This window comes from Poecilia reticulata, chromosome 18 (genome assembly GCF_904066995.2).
Source record: "Poecilia reticulata chromosome 18, P_reticulata-male-v2, whole genome shotgun sequence".
Taxonomy (NCBI): Eukaryota; Metazoa; Chordata; class Actinopteri; order Cyprinodontiformes; family Poeciliidae; genus Poecilia; species Poecilia reticulata.
In genome coordinates, this window is record NC_088847.1 from 11,018,731 (window position 1) to 11,036,190 (window position 17,460).

The following is a 17,460-nucleotide window of genomic DNA, read 5'->3' on the forward strand; positions in this document are numbered from 1 at the left end:
CTGTTCAGGTATTGTAGCAACTTTTGAGGCACAATTTCCCTTTTCAGACCAAGTTCTAGGTGAGTGGAAACGCTGTTGGAGTGTTAAGCTGTAGCACTGTGCAGACTTTGCTTTTCACCACCGCTGTGTTAATAAATCTTCCACTAATTTATATATAAATCTAAATAAAGCTCAACTACAAACAGTTGGTGGTTTCCGTGACTGGAGTTGTGTGACTTTAGATTTAATATAAATCCATCCTTTTCTTCCTGAACCACCACAGCCGACTGCTTTAAAAGAGCTCTTGTTCTTTCGATCACAATTCGAAACTATGAATCAGACCTGGAAAAGATCGGTAAACAAAAGTTTTGCTTTTTGGTTTCGCTCCTTCATTTAACTCGATCCGTCTGATCGCTTGTAAATAAAACGGCAGGATGCTTCAACTTCTCAGTTTCCCCAGATCCAGAAAAAAATGACATTTATGTGTAGCTGCTTCATAAGGAAGCGTCTCTTAAAGGTCGACACTCCTCTGTTAAAGCGTCAAGGTTCGTGGTGCAAAAGAAACGAGACCGTGATGAATTATTTAAAACTTGTTCCACCTTTAATGTGACATGAATACAGTACAGTTCAACCAAAAAATAAAAAAATTCAGGGAGAAGGAAAAATATACTGCTCAAAAAAAATAAAGGGAACACTTAACCAACACAATATAACTCCAAGTAAATCAAACTTCTGTGAAATCAAACTGTCCACTTAGGAAGCAACACTGATTGACCTGACGAGGGTCCCCGTTGTCAATCAGTGTTGCTTCCTAAGTGGACAGTTTGATTTCACAGAAGTTTGATTTACTTGGAGTTATATTGTGTTGTTTAAGTGTTCCCTTTATTTTTTTGAGCAGTGTATTTAAGAGGCTGGCTGCATACATTTTCTACTCTAGTAATTTCTTAAAGCACCTTTTAAATCAGTTTCAGCATCAAACATTGATCTGGATAATCCAAAGAACACTAAATCAAAATCAAATCTGAAGGTTTTGGAAGTAATTTTAACTTCAGTCACTTAAGGAAGTTAAAATTACTTCCAAAATGGCACCATATGGTGCCACCACTACGGTTTTTCTTCATGGTGCAAATCACCAGTGGGTCAGCTGAACTGTATTAATGGTTCATTGCGTATGAACTCAAGCAGGCACTTCAATTGCACCTATTAAAGCAACCAATGAATTGAAGGCTATTTTATTTCACTCGTTTTCTAGTTGACTTGTACAGGATAGATGTCACATTATGTGTAAAAAACAAAACAAAAACAAAAAACCTTAAAACCATGAAATGTCAGTTTACGTTTCAACACTGCGGAGAGCCGCTGACGTGATTCAGGTTAGAACCAGATCAAAAAAAATAAAAAAAAATATATATATTTTGACAACTTGGACTGAATTGAAGGATAAGTAATGATGAAAGATGCTCTCAACGTGGAGTCTGTTGTATCTTTATTTTCTTCCCTTCCTTTGAAAAAGGCTGAAAAATAATTAACACCAACCAGAAGGCTCCTAACACAACTTGACAGTATTGAGAGGCATCACCCTCCTGAAGTTTTTTTTTTCTTTTTTGCGTCGCCTGCAATGAGAACAACATCTGTTTAGTGAAAAACATTCAATCTTGAAGGGCCGAAGCTGAAAATTATTTTTTTTTTATACAGAATACAGACAGCTTTTGCCTCGGCACTCAAAGATGCCAGCCGTAATGTCGCCCATCCTGAACCGGCATCGTTCAACAACTGGAGCGGACTTAAAAACAAACAATAAAAGAGGGAAGGAAAAAGGAAGGTCTCCATTTTGGTAAAAGGGAGGATTCTTTCTCTCCTTGACAACCTGTTCGAGCTTGATTTGGCCCAAATGTTTGTGTACATAAATGTGTTGGTTTTGTGTGTGTGTGAGTGAAATTTGGGGCGTGGGGTTTTTGAGTCCCTTCAGGAAGTGTTGGTGATGGGTTTGTATTTCTTGAGGCGGGTCCACTGTCCTGTCGAATAGTTCATTTCGAAGACCGTGTCGACCAGCATGGTCGTGCTGCCGGTGCCGTCGGCTTTGGGCAGAACCTCCGTGTGCTCGCTCAGCTTGATCTGGATGATGTCCCCCTGCTCCGGGCACGGGTTCTCTGTATGGGCATCCAGACAGAAAGCGGGTCACATTCAGCCCCGAACAGGAAGTACAAGAGCTCAGGAACGACATTATGATTCAAGGCTGATGCAGTTATGGCGCTAAGGCTCATCTTCAAAGGTCTCAGCAATATTTGATGCAAATGGTCTTAAAAAGACAGGTGGAGCTGGTCTTCGCTTACCTCTGGATCCAGCCATGAACCCCAGAATGAGAGCCTTCTCTGGCCTGGTGACCTTGTTTGCGGTCTTGAACATCTCCTGAGCAGCGTACATCTGGTCTCTCTGAGGAGCGGAAACAGCAGAGATTCAGCAACACGTCTTCCTAAATCATTCTGACTCTAAACCTCCCAGGGTCCCCCCCCTCCATACCGTGAGTGAGAGGTTCTTTTTGGGTTGGGGTTGTGCTGGCGTAGGTGCTGGTGTCGGCGTAGGGGTCTGAGGGGTGGTGGGGGGCTGGGTGGGCGTCTCCGGCTGGCTTGCGGTTGCGGCCGCAGGCGGCCCGTTGTTGGCCGGCGTGGAGGTGGGCGTGCTGGGGGACGTGGGCGTGGCGGGGTTCGCCGTGGAGCCGGCGTTGTACATGGGCGTCCGCTGCTTGTACTGGTTGGGTAAGGTGGAGCCGGCGCCGGCCGCTGCTGTGGTGGACTCCTCTGGCTGGCGGGCTGCCTGCAGCGTGTCCCGTCCAGAACCACCGGCGTTGGCTGTGGAGATTGGAAAACGTTTTCGTTACAAATCACTCCAGGAGTTGGCGACATAGGGAGAGAGAGAGAGAGAGAGAGAGAGCCGGGCCGCTTCACCAACCTGGCTGCGCCTCGGAGCTGGGAATGTAAGAGGAGGAGGGAACCATGCTGGGCGTGGCCGGCAGGTAGCTGGTAGAGGGCAGGGGATTCTCGTTTAGCGCCCCAAGTTTCTGAAAACCAGAACAAAAGATTTTGAAACGGACATTCTAGAGAAGTGAAAGCTGACAAAGACGGTGGAAACCAGATCCGTGTGTGGAATACCTGAGCAGAGACGAGGCCAGCAGCGTAATCTGGTGTGGTGTTCTCCACCACTGACTCTTCTTTGGCTGCTTTTTCTCCGGCTTCTGGCTCTGTAGTCAGGAAAACACATCGTCCAGCCATCAACACGTGAAGAAATTTACAGCCTGCAACTAATATAGGAGGGGAAACAAGAGAAGATGCTCACCCAAAGTCTTTCTTCTCCTCTTCGCCTCTCGTCCAGCTCCAACCATGTCCAACTCTGAAATATCTAAAAGCTAAAAAAAGACAACTTTTTAATTTTTTTTTTTTAAACGCAGTCATATTTTACACCAGAATCAACATCTGGTGCCGAGAAAAAGTGTTTGCCTTTAAATATCTAAACTGCTTGAATGATAACTTCTATGAAGCAGAACTGCCACAATAAATTTAACTAAGTGATAAATTGTCTCAGTAATTACTGCAATAAATGATAATACTGTCATTTGAGACCATTTTCAACTAATATAATGGCTTAACACTGCAAGTTTGCCCTCTCAAAAACTTAACTTTATTTTAAATATCCAAAATAAAACAACCAAAACAATACATGCAAAGAAAAGTATTTTCTGTAAACTAAATTGTCCTTCAAAAAATATTTTTCATCAGATCAAGTTCATGTTTTATCCATCATTAATTGATTAATTATTGCGACAAGTTTACTATAAAGTGCTTCTGGTGACAAAAAAAGCAAAAACTGGAGGAACCCGACGGCGTGTGAATAAGTCTTTTGCAGCTCTGCGTCGTCATGAGTTACCAACCTTGACCCCTCTCTCCTTCCGTAGAGGAGTCCGTGGGGGGGCGATGGGCGTGCGGTTACTGGGAGGGCTGAATAAACTGGGAGCAGTGGGGCTGCGAAACGGGGCCTTGGGAATTCCTTTGAGAGGAGCTGCGACGCAAACAGAAAGGCTTTAGTAACTAAAGTAACAAACAAAACATTTTGAAAAGGCTGAATTGAACTGAAGTTGGTGATTTCATGACTCACTTGTCGTATCAATCTTTTTGACCAGTCCTCTCCCTTTGGCGTGAAAAGGCACTCCGGCTGTCTTCTTCAGCTGCTGCGCCGTTTCTGTCGCTGCAAGAGAAACTGAACTCGTCAAGACGTTGCCATGTCGCTGCTACAGACGTTTTCACAATGAGCCAAAGATTTTATTTCTAGTCAGATCTTGGGGAAATCCTGGTCGACGTACATTTCTGTAGCAGTTCTGCCCTCAGCGTCGCACTCTTTGGCTTCCTCTTGAGCTGGAAATGTTTGACCGGGGGAGTGAGTGGTCCTACTAGAGTGGTCAGCGCGTTCTTGTTCAGGTACTGGCACTCCAGAGGGAGCATGGCGGACGCCTCGCACTCGCCCACTGAAGAGAGAGAGAGAGGTGTGTGTGTTTGTGACTACTGACAGGAGCAAACGGCTTCATTCATTTGGTTAAAACAGCTTGGGTCAAACAAAAGCAAACGGTTCCCGAACCTTTCTCCCTGAGTTCACCGAGAATGTCCTGCACATTCGGATTCTGCTCCTCCAAGTCCAGGTTGAGAGATCCGGTCTCCGGGAAGGACTTGAGGATATCGGCCACCATCAGCACCCAGGGCTCTGAATCCACCGTGGCCAGCTGGATTATCTCAGACAGAGCCTCCTTCATCTGCCGGGACAGGAGGGAGCGGTCAGACGCTGACCGTTTACCGCAGCTGGGGCTCAACTCAAATTAATTTAGAATGAATTTGATGAGAGCTGTGTGGATATTGATCGATTCAGCAGAAACTATACAGCTGCTGCATTCAAACTATAATAATAAGTCACTACTGATGGCAACTTTGTCAGCATTTTAATTTCATGTTGATTGAATATGCTGGTCTACTTGTCCTGGTGCGCAGAAAGTAAAGTTTAGAAGATGACAAAGAACAAGCAAACATGGAGGTCGCTATCAAAGATGATGGTTTTTGGTGTGTAGTCCACTGATTTTTTCTTTTTGACAAGTAATACTGCTCTGTTACAGAGCTGGGAAATATTGGTCAAGAACACAATCAATATTTGCTTCGAGACATAAAAACTCTTAAGCTTGAGGAACGAGACATTGTTGTACATTTATTTTGGCAACATATAGATTTTAATTGCAATCAGTAGGTTGTCACAAAGATATTTGAATCAATAAATTTTTTTTTAGCAGTTTAAAACATTAAATGTTCTAACATAAACAAAATGATTTCCAAATTGCAAGCCGATTAAAATATGAAATCCTACAAACAATCCTAGTTTAGCCAAAATAATGTGAATTCTTGTCGTCATTTATTGTCATCAATACCATGATCTACTTAACTTAATTTCATTTAAACAATTAATATTGGTATTCATTTATTTAACTTATTGATAAAATTATTTCCTTTTTAAAATTGATTTAGTTATTCATTTTTCAAAGATATTGTGATACTTAGCAATACTAATTTTAGTGATTACTTTTAACTTTGTGACCTTTAGCATCGTTTCTTGCTCGTCTTAAACTGTAGACCCAACTAGAGTTAGCATCTAGACAAATGAGGCATAAAGAACCAATATAAAAGCAGGTTCTGGTTCGGGGCTTCTGAGTGTCTTAACAAGATGACCTAAACCTGCATTCTGCGCAGCTGAAAGCTGATATGTCGGGCCGGGATTTGGTACCGCCCTCCAGCGCAGCCAGATCCTGCGTCTGCCCCCTCATCCACCACAATGTCTGCAGGAAGCCGCCAGGCTAATGTTGCTCGCGTAAGCTGCAGAGTTTCTGCGGAGAAACCCAGACTTTCTGCGTAGCTAATTTAGTCACGGAGCAGCCTGCCGTTCGCGTTGTTTTAATATTACACGTAAACGGCGGTAGAAACGCCTCGGTGATTTGCATAAAGAATCAAGTCTGCTGCTTCGAAAGTTAGCTCGACCTGTTAGCGGTTAACGACAACAGTTTTAGCTTTAGCTTTCAATTAGAAAGCCAGCTTCTCCGCCGCGTTGTGATTTGGGTTCAGCCATCTGCGAACGGAGCTCCTCTCCTGGATATAAACGGGTTTTTACCTGCGCCCCTCACTTCTACGCTGTCGAGAGTAAGTTAACTGAAGCTCCGCGACCCACCTCGTCAACGGTCCGCCTGGGAAGATGCAGCATCCCGAGCAGCAGTTTGAGCTTCACCGGCGGCGACAGGCTCGAAAAACATAACCGTATATTGTCGATTACTGACACGGTGAGAAGGGAGGCGATGCTCGGAGGCGTCCACAGCTCGTCCGTGGATCCTAGTTTGTTGTGAAGCCACAGGCCGGTGTCGCTGTCCTTCATCGACGCCATCTTGGAAAAAGAAGTGTTTTGAGTTCGGGCATTTTAACAGGCTACCTAAGAAAAACAGCAGTCAGGACCCCGCCCACTTCATTCTGGGCGACGTATATAAACAAAACTATGAAAAGTAGACAGGAAAGCAGGAGTTTATCCCTGCTGTCTTTTTCTTTGCGTTTTAAAAAGTCAGTTTTAATTGGCGTTTTGAATTCTACATTTGCACAACTTGGTGGTTCGACAAAGGGAGGCGAAATACAAAAGTATACTGTACACTGCGTGCAGGCAAGTTTTAGTTTGGACCATTTCTTCATTTTTATGCATATTTTAAAACTCCAAACGGTATAAACTTGAATGCTTATTGAAAATAAACATGTCACCTGATGTGTATTTGTTAAATGAGGGAAGGCGGGGCCTAAGGAGATCAACGCCCCATATCAAGGTGTGCATAATTATCAGGCAGCTCCACTTAGCATCAGACACCAGCAAGGTGGAGGCGGGGTACCGGTATGGGCGGGCATTACAAAAGATGAGCTAGTTGGACCTTTTCGGGTTGAAGATGGACTCAAAATCAACTCCCAAAACCTGCTGCCAGTTTTTAGAAGACACTTTTTTTCAGGAAGGAGTCTGCATCTTTCAAGAAGACCATGATTATTATGCAGGACGATGTGGAGTACTATGTACTTCAAGGCCCAGTACAGGCCTTGAAGATGAAATAATGAAGTTGATCGTCAACAGAAACCGACAAATCGACTCCATGATTGGAAGTCTGTCGGTTTCTTTTTTAAATGTCAGAAATATTTGTCAGTTTAGAGTTGTATGTCTCTCACTTTAACGGATGACAATAAACAACTGAGATGGGAACATTTTCAGTTTGAATACAGTTGCAGAATAACAATTCTGCACACCAATAGTTACCCAATAATCGTGCACACATAGATGTCCTAAAAAAGCCAAAATCTCACTTTAAACTTTCTTCTATATTCAGGTTTAAGAGGTGGATTGACCGAGAGCGCTGTAGCTGTTCAACAATAAAATGAATCCTGAAAACTTCAACTTGTGTAATAATTGTGCACATTTTAGGTTTTTTGCTGCAAATATTTAAATAAAATGTATCAATGAATAGTCTTCTTTATACTTCGCATATAGTTGTGATTTTGTGTCAGTTTATAACAAAAATACCAATATATAGCACCTTTCAAGATATCCTCCTGACTACCAAGAAAATGAAATATTGTTCAATCACCTTTTTTTAAAAAATCCCAGTCTTTGTAAGGTAATAAAAGGTTTTATGCACTTACTTTGTCTCTTCCCATAAAATGTGTTATTACTGATAAATGCCATTTTTATGAATTAGAAAAAGGTACGTACAAAAGTCCCACCCCTTTACATGTGGTATTGAAAAGCCCTAAATGTCCTCTCCAGATACCAAAAGGAATTAATTCAGTAGAATGCAGGGGGTGGGAGATATTCACGTTTAGAAATGTCCTCTACAGAGGACAAAAATGAACTACTGGTAGTCAGGAGGATATAAATCACAAAGTGTTTTAGAACAAGGCACAAAAGTCAAATTCTATCTAAATTTGTTGTAATTATAGTATACAATATAATGATATATTAATTATATATAATTTTTATTTGTATATAATTAATATATAAGAATAAGCAGAATTTCACAAATGTATAATTTGATTTGACTGACGCACAACATACTTCCCAATCCCCCCCCCCTATTTGCACAAGGCTTTATTTTGAATACTGCCACCGGAAGTTTTAACTCTGTTCTGCAAAAGCTGTTGTCAGGTATCCTTCGGCGCATGCGCACTTCGCTGATCTATGTAAATCATTGCTCGGTGGGCATTTTAAGGCTGATCTGGTGGGTAAAAAAAAAAGCATCCTCGGCTCATTGAAGGTAATTAAATATAAAAACTGCGCAGTACGCCGCAATAATTCTGTATATAGCGCATTTATAAAGGCGGTGTTCTGTGAACTCAACGTGTAAAATTTGATCAACAAAGCCCGTAATATTTTTGTGATTTAATTTACTGGCGGCCTTTTTTTTTTATTTTTTATTTTTTTTATTACGCTCTCCGTAGCCTTTTCATCTGAAATGTTTTTTTTTTCTTCCACCATCTAATCTATAAATAACAGGAGGCTGACCGGACCATCGCCATGGCGTCCAGTGGATCATATGTGCAGGTAGCGCTGGTTCTGCTGGCGGTCCAGCTCGTCTGTGTCGGAGCCGCTGAGGCGGATCAGGAGACGGGGACCGTGATCCCTGCCGAAAGTAGGCGGATTTTAAAAAAATTAATAAAAATAAAATGTGAAACGCTGAAAGAGGTGTAAACAATGTCTGCCTTTCGTGATGTTTTTCCTCCCGCTAATGATTCCGCATCCCACGGGGAGCCCACGGTGGAAATTATGGGTCATTCTTTGTAGTGAATGCGATCATTTTATCTCCCGAGGGTTTTAAAATAAAACCAAAGATGACAAAAACACAAACAAACATACAATTAATAATGGTTGTAGCTCCGCGTGAAGATGGAAGCTGAATTCAAGACAAAGGCTGAACACTTTTAGTAATAACTAGCCAATATTTTCGAACCAGTTTTTTTTTTTATTCAGTACAATTTAAAATTTGTGTCCATTTCCCGTTAAATGTGCCCCCCTGTTGCAGTTTATTAGATCACTGCTTTGTCTCATATTGGACCTGCTGACCTTATTCTGTACTAACATTACTTACGCCTGTTGATATAGATGAATAAATAATAATAATTTAAAAAAAGAAGCTAAACTTGTTCCATTTCTTAACACTGTGCTTGCAGGTCGTCCATGCGTTGACTGCCATGCCTTTGAGTTCATGCAGAGGGCGCTGCAAGATCTGAAGAAGACGGCTTTTAACCTTGATGCCAGGGTCAGGGAAACTTTTAATCCGCTCAGAATATTAGAGCATGATCATCATCTTTTTCTAAATCTTTTTTTGCTTAACCTTGTGGGTGTTTTAAGTAGAGCTCTTGACCGAATTCCTGCTGAAAGTGTTAAATTTTAACAACCGTCTGGAGAGTTTATAGGGTCAGTTTATGAATCAAAATAAGGCACTTTGCAGTGAAAAACAGTTTTTCGTCTTAAAGATTTATCATGCTTTTGCTCGTCAAGCTGATTTTAATATCAGAATTACAAATCGAATTTAGTTTGGTTCACTCATTTTTGAGATCCTTTAAGCCTGCTTCGTGTTGTCAGACGGGTTCTACATGATTACTTGGTTTTACCTGTCAGACCTGGGTGTTGACAGATTTAACCAAAACTGTGTCTGATCACATGGAAGACAATTATATTTTCACAAAAGGCCAGTTTGGATTGGGTAGCTTCCCCCCCCCCCCCCCCATCTCTTAATAAATGAAATCATTATTTAAAAGTGGCTTTTTGTGTCTACTCAGATGATCCAAACCATTTACGTTTGACAAAAAAAGAAAACAGGAGAAATCTGGGAAAAGGGCAAAGACTTTTTCACAACACCGAAGGCCAGTGGGTGTGCTTCATGTTAGCTACAAGAGAGATAATATTGATCTTTAAAATAAATGAATTAGGCATTATAACAGGTACAACCAGTGGAGCTGCTGTCACTTTTCAGTGAGTAGCTCAAGCTAACCTGGGATGCTCACATTCACGACTCCCTTTCCAAAAAAATATAATCTGAGGAAAACAGACATTTAAAGCTTCATGACTCAGATTGTTAGAATATATTTAATCCAGCAAATACTGAAACTAACTGACATATTAATTCACTAAAAGCCCAAATAAATGATCATTGTTTCCTCTTGAGTTTGATAAATCCAATCTGACTTTCATATCATTTATCTTTTATTGAGACACATTTCTTGATCATTTTGATTTATCGTTCTCATGCAATTAATTATGCTTAAAAAAATCTGTCCATATTAGTTAATTTTGTTATTTTTACTATTTTCTGAAAGCACCAAAAGATACCAATAAATTTGAAAATATGATCAAATGCAGTTGGCATGTGCAGTTTAGTGATTTAAATCACACTTTTTGTATCCAAGTGGTGTCATAAAGAACCGTATTACAAATGGATGTTTTTCAAGAGCAGGATTTGTGCTTGTGGTGCTATAATTGTTGTGCCATGCAGTCACAACCATATAGTTAATTAAAAGAAAAGCAATAACTAGATCTTATTGTCACTTTTGTTATCACAATACCACAAAATGTCGCGATAAAACTATTGCTCACCCCTAATTAGTTGTTAGAACTCAAATCAGAAAATATCCATTATTCTTGGCTTTTTAATGTTGCATCTGTGCAGATTAATAAGCAATCCACCGCTGAAAAATTGGAATCGCATAATTAAAATGTCCAAATTAGGACAAAGACTAATTCAGATAATGAGTTTATGGAAACTTCTCACCAGAACTGTTTTTCTTTGGGCGGTCTTTAAAACGAGATGTCGTCTGAAGGCAAATTAGATACCTGACGTCTCTCACACTGGACTGCTTCCTGTTGCAGACGGAGACGCTGGTGCTGCGGGCCGAGAGGAGGGCTCTGTGCGACTGCATGCCCACCACCACGCTGCGCTGACAACGCTCCGTCTCCAACCTCTACAACGTGTACAGAAACTCCCATCTGAACTTCTCTGAACGACAGGCACTTTATATGATTTGTTTCCATCACATTTGGGTGCAGCTCTGATTTCCACCACAGGGGGCGTCATTGTTTTTTTTTTGTTTTGTTTGTTGTTTTTTTTTTTTTTTGCCTCATTTAAGACGCTGACGTCTGAGAATCCCCACATCTCTGAATTTCCCTCGTCGAAGCATAAACACGTTTTTCTACTTTCTAGTAACTGACTGTAAAACGTAGACGCAGTAGGATGCACCTGTATATGATTGTGTTGTATGAGGTCACTGTTTACACTTCGAACTGTAGCATCAGAGTTTATTTAACTGCTCACATTAACGGCAGTTTGACATAGTAATTTAAGACGAGAACAATCTGACTGTAATTTAAATAATTGTAATTAGCCGACTCGGAGCCTGTGGGAGCGGATGGGTCACTTACAACGGAAAGTTCTGTTTCCTCCACGGTCAGCCGTGGAGACGTTTTTGTTTCTGTGAAGGTACTTTTAGCAAGAACACTCGTAGGTCTTGGTTTAGCACAGCACTGTAGCATGAATTTATAGCACTTTCGTTTCACGTGGTAAAGGTCGGTGTGTGCAAACGGTGTGAACGCGCTTCGGCGTACGTCTGCGGCGCTCGGCCCCGATTTCGAGGCGTCTGCAGGAAAAAGTGATGAGGCGGGCGGGATCGGATGAGCTGCGGCGTCAGCAGGGAGGCGGAGGAGGGGATGAAGAGAACTGCAGCAGGGAACAGAGAACCGTCTTACCGTTTCATTAACAATGTACTTTGCAAGTCACGAGAGGCTCCACTTACAGTGTTAATGTTGTACCTATAAATAAATTCACCAAACAACTGTCTTTGCTCCTTTTTCTTTTTCTTTGTTTTGCGGGAGAGGGGGGGGTGACCTGTAATAGAAGAGAGAAAGTATAGATTTGTGACTGCTTTAATGAATAAACGCAACAATTTATTTAAGTGCCACTGGAAAAGGAAGCAGCTGTGGTGCAGCAAATGCTTTAAACAAACAAAAAGTATGATTAGATAGTGAAATAAACCAAAAGCTTTTTGCTGTTCATCAAGTATTTCCTGCAGTTAGCATCACCAAATTCACGTCCTGCTTTACACAGGTGCGTTTTAATATATCAGAAAAAAAATAAATTCACTTCAATTAAAAAACTCATAGTCATCACACGCAGAATGGTGCGTTTTAAGACTTTATACCTGTTAATTAATCATGACAAACCCAAAATGCTTCTCTGAAGGTTTGAATATTCCAAACTATCGATACAAAATGTGATCTCAGGAAAAAGTTGTGGCCTACTCAAACCTGGAGAAGACGGTTGCTGACACCTTCAAGAATCAGAGTGCTGTTTTCAAGCATCTTAATAGAAAGTTGAGTGGAAGGAAAAAGGTACAAGCAATATAAATAACTGCAGCTTTGAGAGCCACGTTGATGTTTGTGTGGGAACATAGTTTCATATCCAGGATTAACTTCTTCTCGACCAGAAGACGTTACAATAACTAAGGAAGAGGAAACAGAATCGCTCACGCTGGGTTTTATTTAGGGGTATCGGGGTGGAGATGGTTCCAAACATATGAATGTCACACATTTCTGATTTAGAATTATGACCCACTTCATGTTAGTACCCCATAACTCTAGTTAATTACATTGACGTTTGTGGTTATAACATGAAAAATAAGTCAAAGGAGCAATATGAAGAAAGTTGAGGATTTCTTTTGCCTTTCCTCCAAACAAATAAAAAATGTTTTAGAGCAACATTCTGAACCCTGGCGCACTTTAGTTCTGGGTTTATTTGTCCTGTGAGGCAACAAAAGTAAAGCTCTAACATAACGCTGGTTCTGCTTACCTCATCTCTGCCTAGACACACATACAAACATCCTTTTTTTTTAAAAGTTATTTACAGCCGTGATTACCACCAGGAGGAGAAGGAAAACAGAAAACGTGATCCATCACTGCTGTTAGGCTCTTATCTGCACCAGCAGGAGGCGCTCCGAGTCCAGACAGGCGGGCAGCTGTGTCGCAGCACTGCGCCACTCTCTTGCTTCCTGGTGTGTGGAAGCTGGCTCCGAAAGCAGCCAGGGCGAGACTCTGTGAACAGATACAGGCAGGGAGACGCCGAGGAGCCCCGCCGGCCGGTGAGGAGCCTGCAGTGACCTGGCAGGCTCCTCTGCTGCTCCTGCTGAGGCAGCTCCAGCCTGCCGGGGCAGATGGGGGTTTAAACTCGGTAACTTCTTCCCCCAATCCAACTTCTCTTTCATCTTCTCCTGGAGAATCTGACTGCGTCGACAACCAGCTGTCAGAAAGTCTCCGGAGGAAAATCCTCAATACTTCCAGTCCCTTTTAATCCACCCTTCATCTCGGTGCGGGACGGCTCTCACCGAACCACAGAGGCGTCCACTCATTGTTCTGTTGCAGAGCTTCTCCAGGGAAACCCAGGGAGCCACTGAGCGGGACAAACCGAGTTGTTAAGCTCAGAATATAACTGCAGAAATGGTCATTAGAAAGCACTTTATGGGCCTCATTATTTAGATTTCAACTAATTATTTAGGTAAGACCAAGTTTAAGGCACTTCCCCAGGGCATCAAAGTGTCAGGGTCTGAATGCTAAACAACAACAAAAAAAATCAGCTGCACCCCAATTAAGTTTTTTTTTTTCCATTTCTTTCCAGCCCGAGTAATAAAAAACTGATAAATGAAAGAAACTATGAGTGTACATCACAACCGGGTGATGATCCTGAACTGCGTCACCAAACATAGATTATCACTTTAATGTTAAAGCTGTGACTCTTGCATCCGTCCGGTGCTCTCTCCCTAAACAACTCTCATGCACCTTGGGCCGGCTCTGCCCTCCAGCTTAAACAGTATGTTCACAACTGAGCCGCAGGCAGCCATTTAGTTTTTCCGTTCCAACACGCCGAGGGCGTCTCTGATAAAAACCCGCTCTGTGGGGGGCGCTGACATCTCGAAGGGCAGATCTAAGATATGGGATTGCCACTGGTTGCAGAATGTCAGCTTTGTATTTTCCTCTGCACTTCAATCAAGACGACGAGGCTAATAGGAAAATACCATCACACATCGTCGGCGTTCTTTGTGAGCACAACCAACCTGCTCAACTTTTCACATTTACGACCCTCAGATGTGTTTTCCTTGTAGATGTGACGAATAAATGGATAAATGAATTAACGCTGTGAGGCATTGTCACAAGAAGGCGAAAAACAGCCAAAACATATTTTCTTGGTACACTCTGAACAGGACAGCAGTCTATTACAGGGCTTACGCCCCGGCATGCACACACTCAAACTCTGAAGCAGTTTTAAATCTCTATTTAATAAAAACATCAACCTCTACAGCCGTCCTGAGTGGAGACGCTGTGTGTGTTTGGTTCCTTAGGCAGCTTCCCCAACTACACCCACTCATCTTACCAGCATCATTATTCAGTTCTTTTGGCTTTCACACAGCTGCTCTGCTAATTCATACACATATTGGAGTCCATCTATCCCACTGGTTGTTTTCCACTAATCTGAGATTGGGTTGCTGAGGTAACGGATGCAGAAGAGAGGCCCAGATTTACCTCTAACCAGCCACACCCTTCATGGGGGATTCAACGGGCCATAAGGACAGTAAAGTCCCTCCAAAGACTTCTGGATCTTCCTCGGTCTCCTCTAAGTGGGATGCGGCCAGGAGATTTTCTGGCCTGATATTGGAGCCACATCAACAGAGAAGCAGCAGCTCTACTCTCACCCCACCTTACAGGGGAAACTCGTTTCTGTCGGTCTTGATCCAGAACATCGTGACCACATGAGGGTTAGAACCTAGACAGGCCGGTAAATAGACAACTTCCATTTTTATCTCAACTTTCCTTCATCAAGTAGTGACAAATTACAGCCAACAAGAGTCCAAATGGTCCACCAATCTCCTCCATTCTGCCATTCCTCCTGCAGAGATACTTACGTTCCTCGCATTGAGTCAAAGACACTCAGACTCTCATCCCAGCTGTGAACAGAACTACATCATCTGCAAAAAGTAAAGCAATTAATTTTTTTAACGGGTTTGGGACGATGGTCATACAAAACTCCTTAATTCGGATGTCTATGTTTACACTAAAAGATAGCAGCTGAGAGTTTTCTCTGAGTTTTTTTCATTAAAGAAGTTTGGAAAACTTCATATGCTGAGTGTAATTCACAACGCTCCTCTGAAAACCCTCACAACTTCCACTTCTAACATAAATAACGTGAAGTGGAAAAGGATTTTCCTGTCATCCTGAAATCAGTCAGCTGAGGAAACCCAAATATGTCGTTAGCAGAGACCCCCACTTTGCTTGAGCTTAAATGATTCACAACCTGCTAAGCTTTTGTTTTTACTTCAAACATGCATCAGATCTCTGTAACTTCCTGTGAAATACGTCACCTAAATGTCAGCTGAATCAGTGGCTTCCCAACTTCATCTTCCGACTCGCGACTAACAGGGACTCAGACTCAAACAAGCCCAAAGTACGGCTGTCGCACAACAAGCCACGGCACGCATTGTAGGATTTATATTTTTTACTTATTACTGCAAATATGGAACCCCCCCCCCCCCCCCCCCCCCCCAAAAAAAAACGTAAACAATCCATGAATTCTTAAGTTTCACTTCAGGAGAAAAGCACTGATCAGACGGCTTGAACCCATCAGAGATCTAAGATCAGAGTTTATAGAAGACACTTCCAAAACCTTCAAGATATGAAGGCTAACTGTGGGTCAAAATGGGTCAGGACTTCACCTGAGTCATTTGTAAAACTAGTTCTTCCAAACAGGAGATGTCTTAAAGCTATCAAAACAAACTTTCCTACCAAGTATTGAAAAAACTTACATTCAAAACTTATTCAATATCTTCCCTTGTTATTCCAGGTAACTGAAGGATTATTTTTCCATTCCTGTGTATGCATGGATTACCTGGATTATAACAGACATGTGGGGTGAATTACATGTAATCAGATGTGTCCAATGCGTATGTTCCCTGCTGTGAATAACTGGCAGGATATTTGTTGATTTAAAAGTTTTGGTTTGACATCAAAAACCGACTTTAATCTCAAAGAATAAAGTCGATTTTAAGGGAATATTTCTTTCTCTCTGCAATCAAGGCATACAGCTGGAGTGAGTGGCAAAAATTACAGTTATGAAATTAAATGTAACATTTATTGTGTCATCACTAGGAGTGTTTACAACCTTCCCATCCATCATGCACACTAGCCTCGTGTCCCTACATTACTGGCAGCACATAAAGGCACCACTCCAACCGGGCAGGCACCACTGAGCATGCTCAGAGCGTCCTGCAGCCAGCCGAATCCGCTGTAGATGATGTGCCAATCTAATGAAAAAAAAAAAAGAACATCTTCTTAGGTATTTTTTTAGAGAAGAAAATGTTCACGCTGAGTCAACGGTATGAGGATTTCTGCAGGATGTCTGCCTGAGCCTTCTCCTCCTCTTCCTCCTGCTGCTCACAGATGAGGAGGAGGAGGAGGAGGAGGAGGAGGAGGAGGAGGAGGAGGAGGAGGAGGAGGAGGAGGAGGAGGAGGAGGAGGAGGAGGAGGAGGAGGAGGAAGAGGCGGAGAGAAAGATGCAGCCTCATCAATAGAAAACCAGTTCTGATCCAGTTCAAACTAGTTCTGCTTTATTAGGCTGCGAGGAGATCCGCAGTTCCACTTTAAATGCTGCAGACAGAGGGCAGAATCGCACAGGGAGATCTGCACTTTGACTTTACGCAAACCAGCAAGCCTTTCGGTTTTCCAGTCCTCTTCCTTGACGTTTTATCTCTATGCGTGCGTCATAAATTGATGTAAACGTGAATTCAGATCAATAAACAACTTCAGTAATCGAAAAACAATCAATGCAATATTAATGATTTGTCCAAGTGAGCTGCACCGGTAACGGTTAAACACCGCCAAGCATGAGACGGGAGACAACAAAGGAGCAGCTCCGGCATCATCATCAACCCAACCACCGCCGCCTCAAAAAAAAAGAAAAAAAAAAAAGCTGCAGGCTATTAATTCGCAACCAATGTTGAATAGATATTAATGGATGGGGTAGCAAGGCGAAGATAATCTCCGTGTAGGGAGAGATTTCTGGCAGAAGCAGGGTGGCGCGGCGGGCTGGAGAGACGGAGGGATCACTGCAGTGCAGCAGAGCTGTCACTCACAGCCCCATTGTGAGTCTGGCTCGCACAGCCAGCCTCCTTGGGGCTCGTTCTGTGGACAACTCCTGCTCTGATATGAATTTAAAGAAATCACACAAGGGCAGCTGTGGGTAACGCAAAACAAGAATGTTTCATCTGTATTTCAGTTCCTGTAAAAGAACGCTGACTGTGTAAAACATTTCTTGTTTCGAGTGGTCTGCAGTCGATCCGGCTGTGATGC

The 17,460-nt window shown here is 42.3% G+C and overlaps 2 protein-coding genes across 3 annotated transcripts; one reads left to right on the forward strand and one right to left on the reverse strand.

Moving 5' to 3' along the window:
• Window positions 1-1,809: 1,809 nt before the first annotated feature.
• Window positions 1,810-6,553, reverse strand: nelfa (negative elongation factor complex member A). The gene is made up of 11 exons (XM_008427970.3): window positions 6,229-6,553; window positions 4,606-4,777; window positions 4,334-4,495; window positions 4,129-4,218; window positions 3,905-4,032; window positions 3,313-3,382; window positions 3,129-3,217; window positions 2,929-3,037; window positions 2,500-2,828; window positions 2,313-2,412; window positions 1,810-2,129 (listed from the first exon to the last, which is right to left on the reverse strand). The coding sequence occupies exons 1-11, from the start codon at window positions 6,436-6,438 to the stop codon at window positions 1,945-1,947; spliced, it is 1,644 nt and encodes a 547-aa protein (XP_008426192.1). The 5' UTR covers window positions 6,439-6,553; the 3' UTR covers window positions 1,810-1,944.
• A 1,656-nt stretch (window positions 6,554-8,209) lies between these two features.
• On the forward strand, window positions 8,210-11,904 carry nicol1 (NELL2 interacting cell ontogeny regulator 1). 2 transcript variants are annotated; one of them, XM_008427971.3, is made up of 4 exons: window positions 8,210-8,332; window positions 8,572-8,707; window positions 9,246-9,334; window positions 10,945-11,904. In XM_008427971.3, exons 2-4 carry the CDS (start codon window positions 8,593-8,595, stop codon window positions 11,014-11,016), a joined length of 276 nt encoding a protein of 91 aa, XP_008426193.1. In that variant the 5' UTR covers window positions 8,210-8,332; window positions 8,572-8,592; the 3' UTR covers window positions 11,017-11,904. The 2 variants fall into 2 exon arrangements, with proteins under 2 accessions (XP_008426193.1, XP_008426194.1); XM_008427972.3 differs by having other exon boundaries at window positions 8,225-8,296.
• Window positions 11,905-17,460: the final 5,556 nt, after the last annotated feature.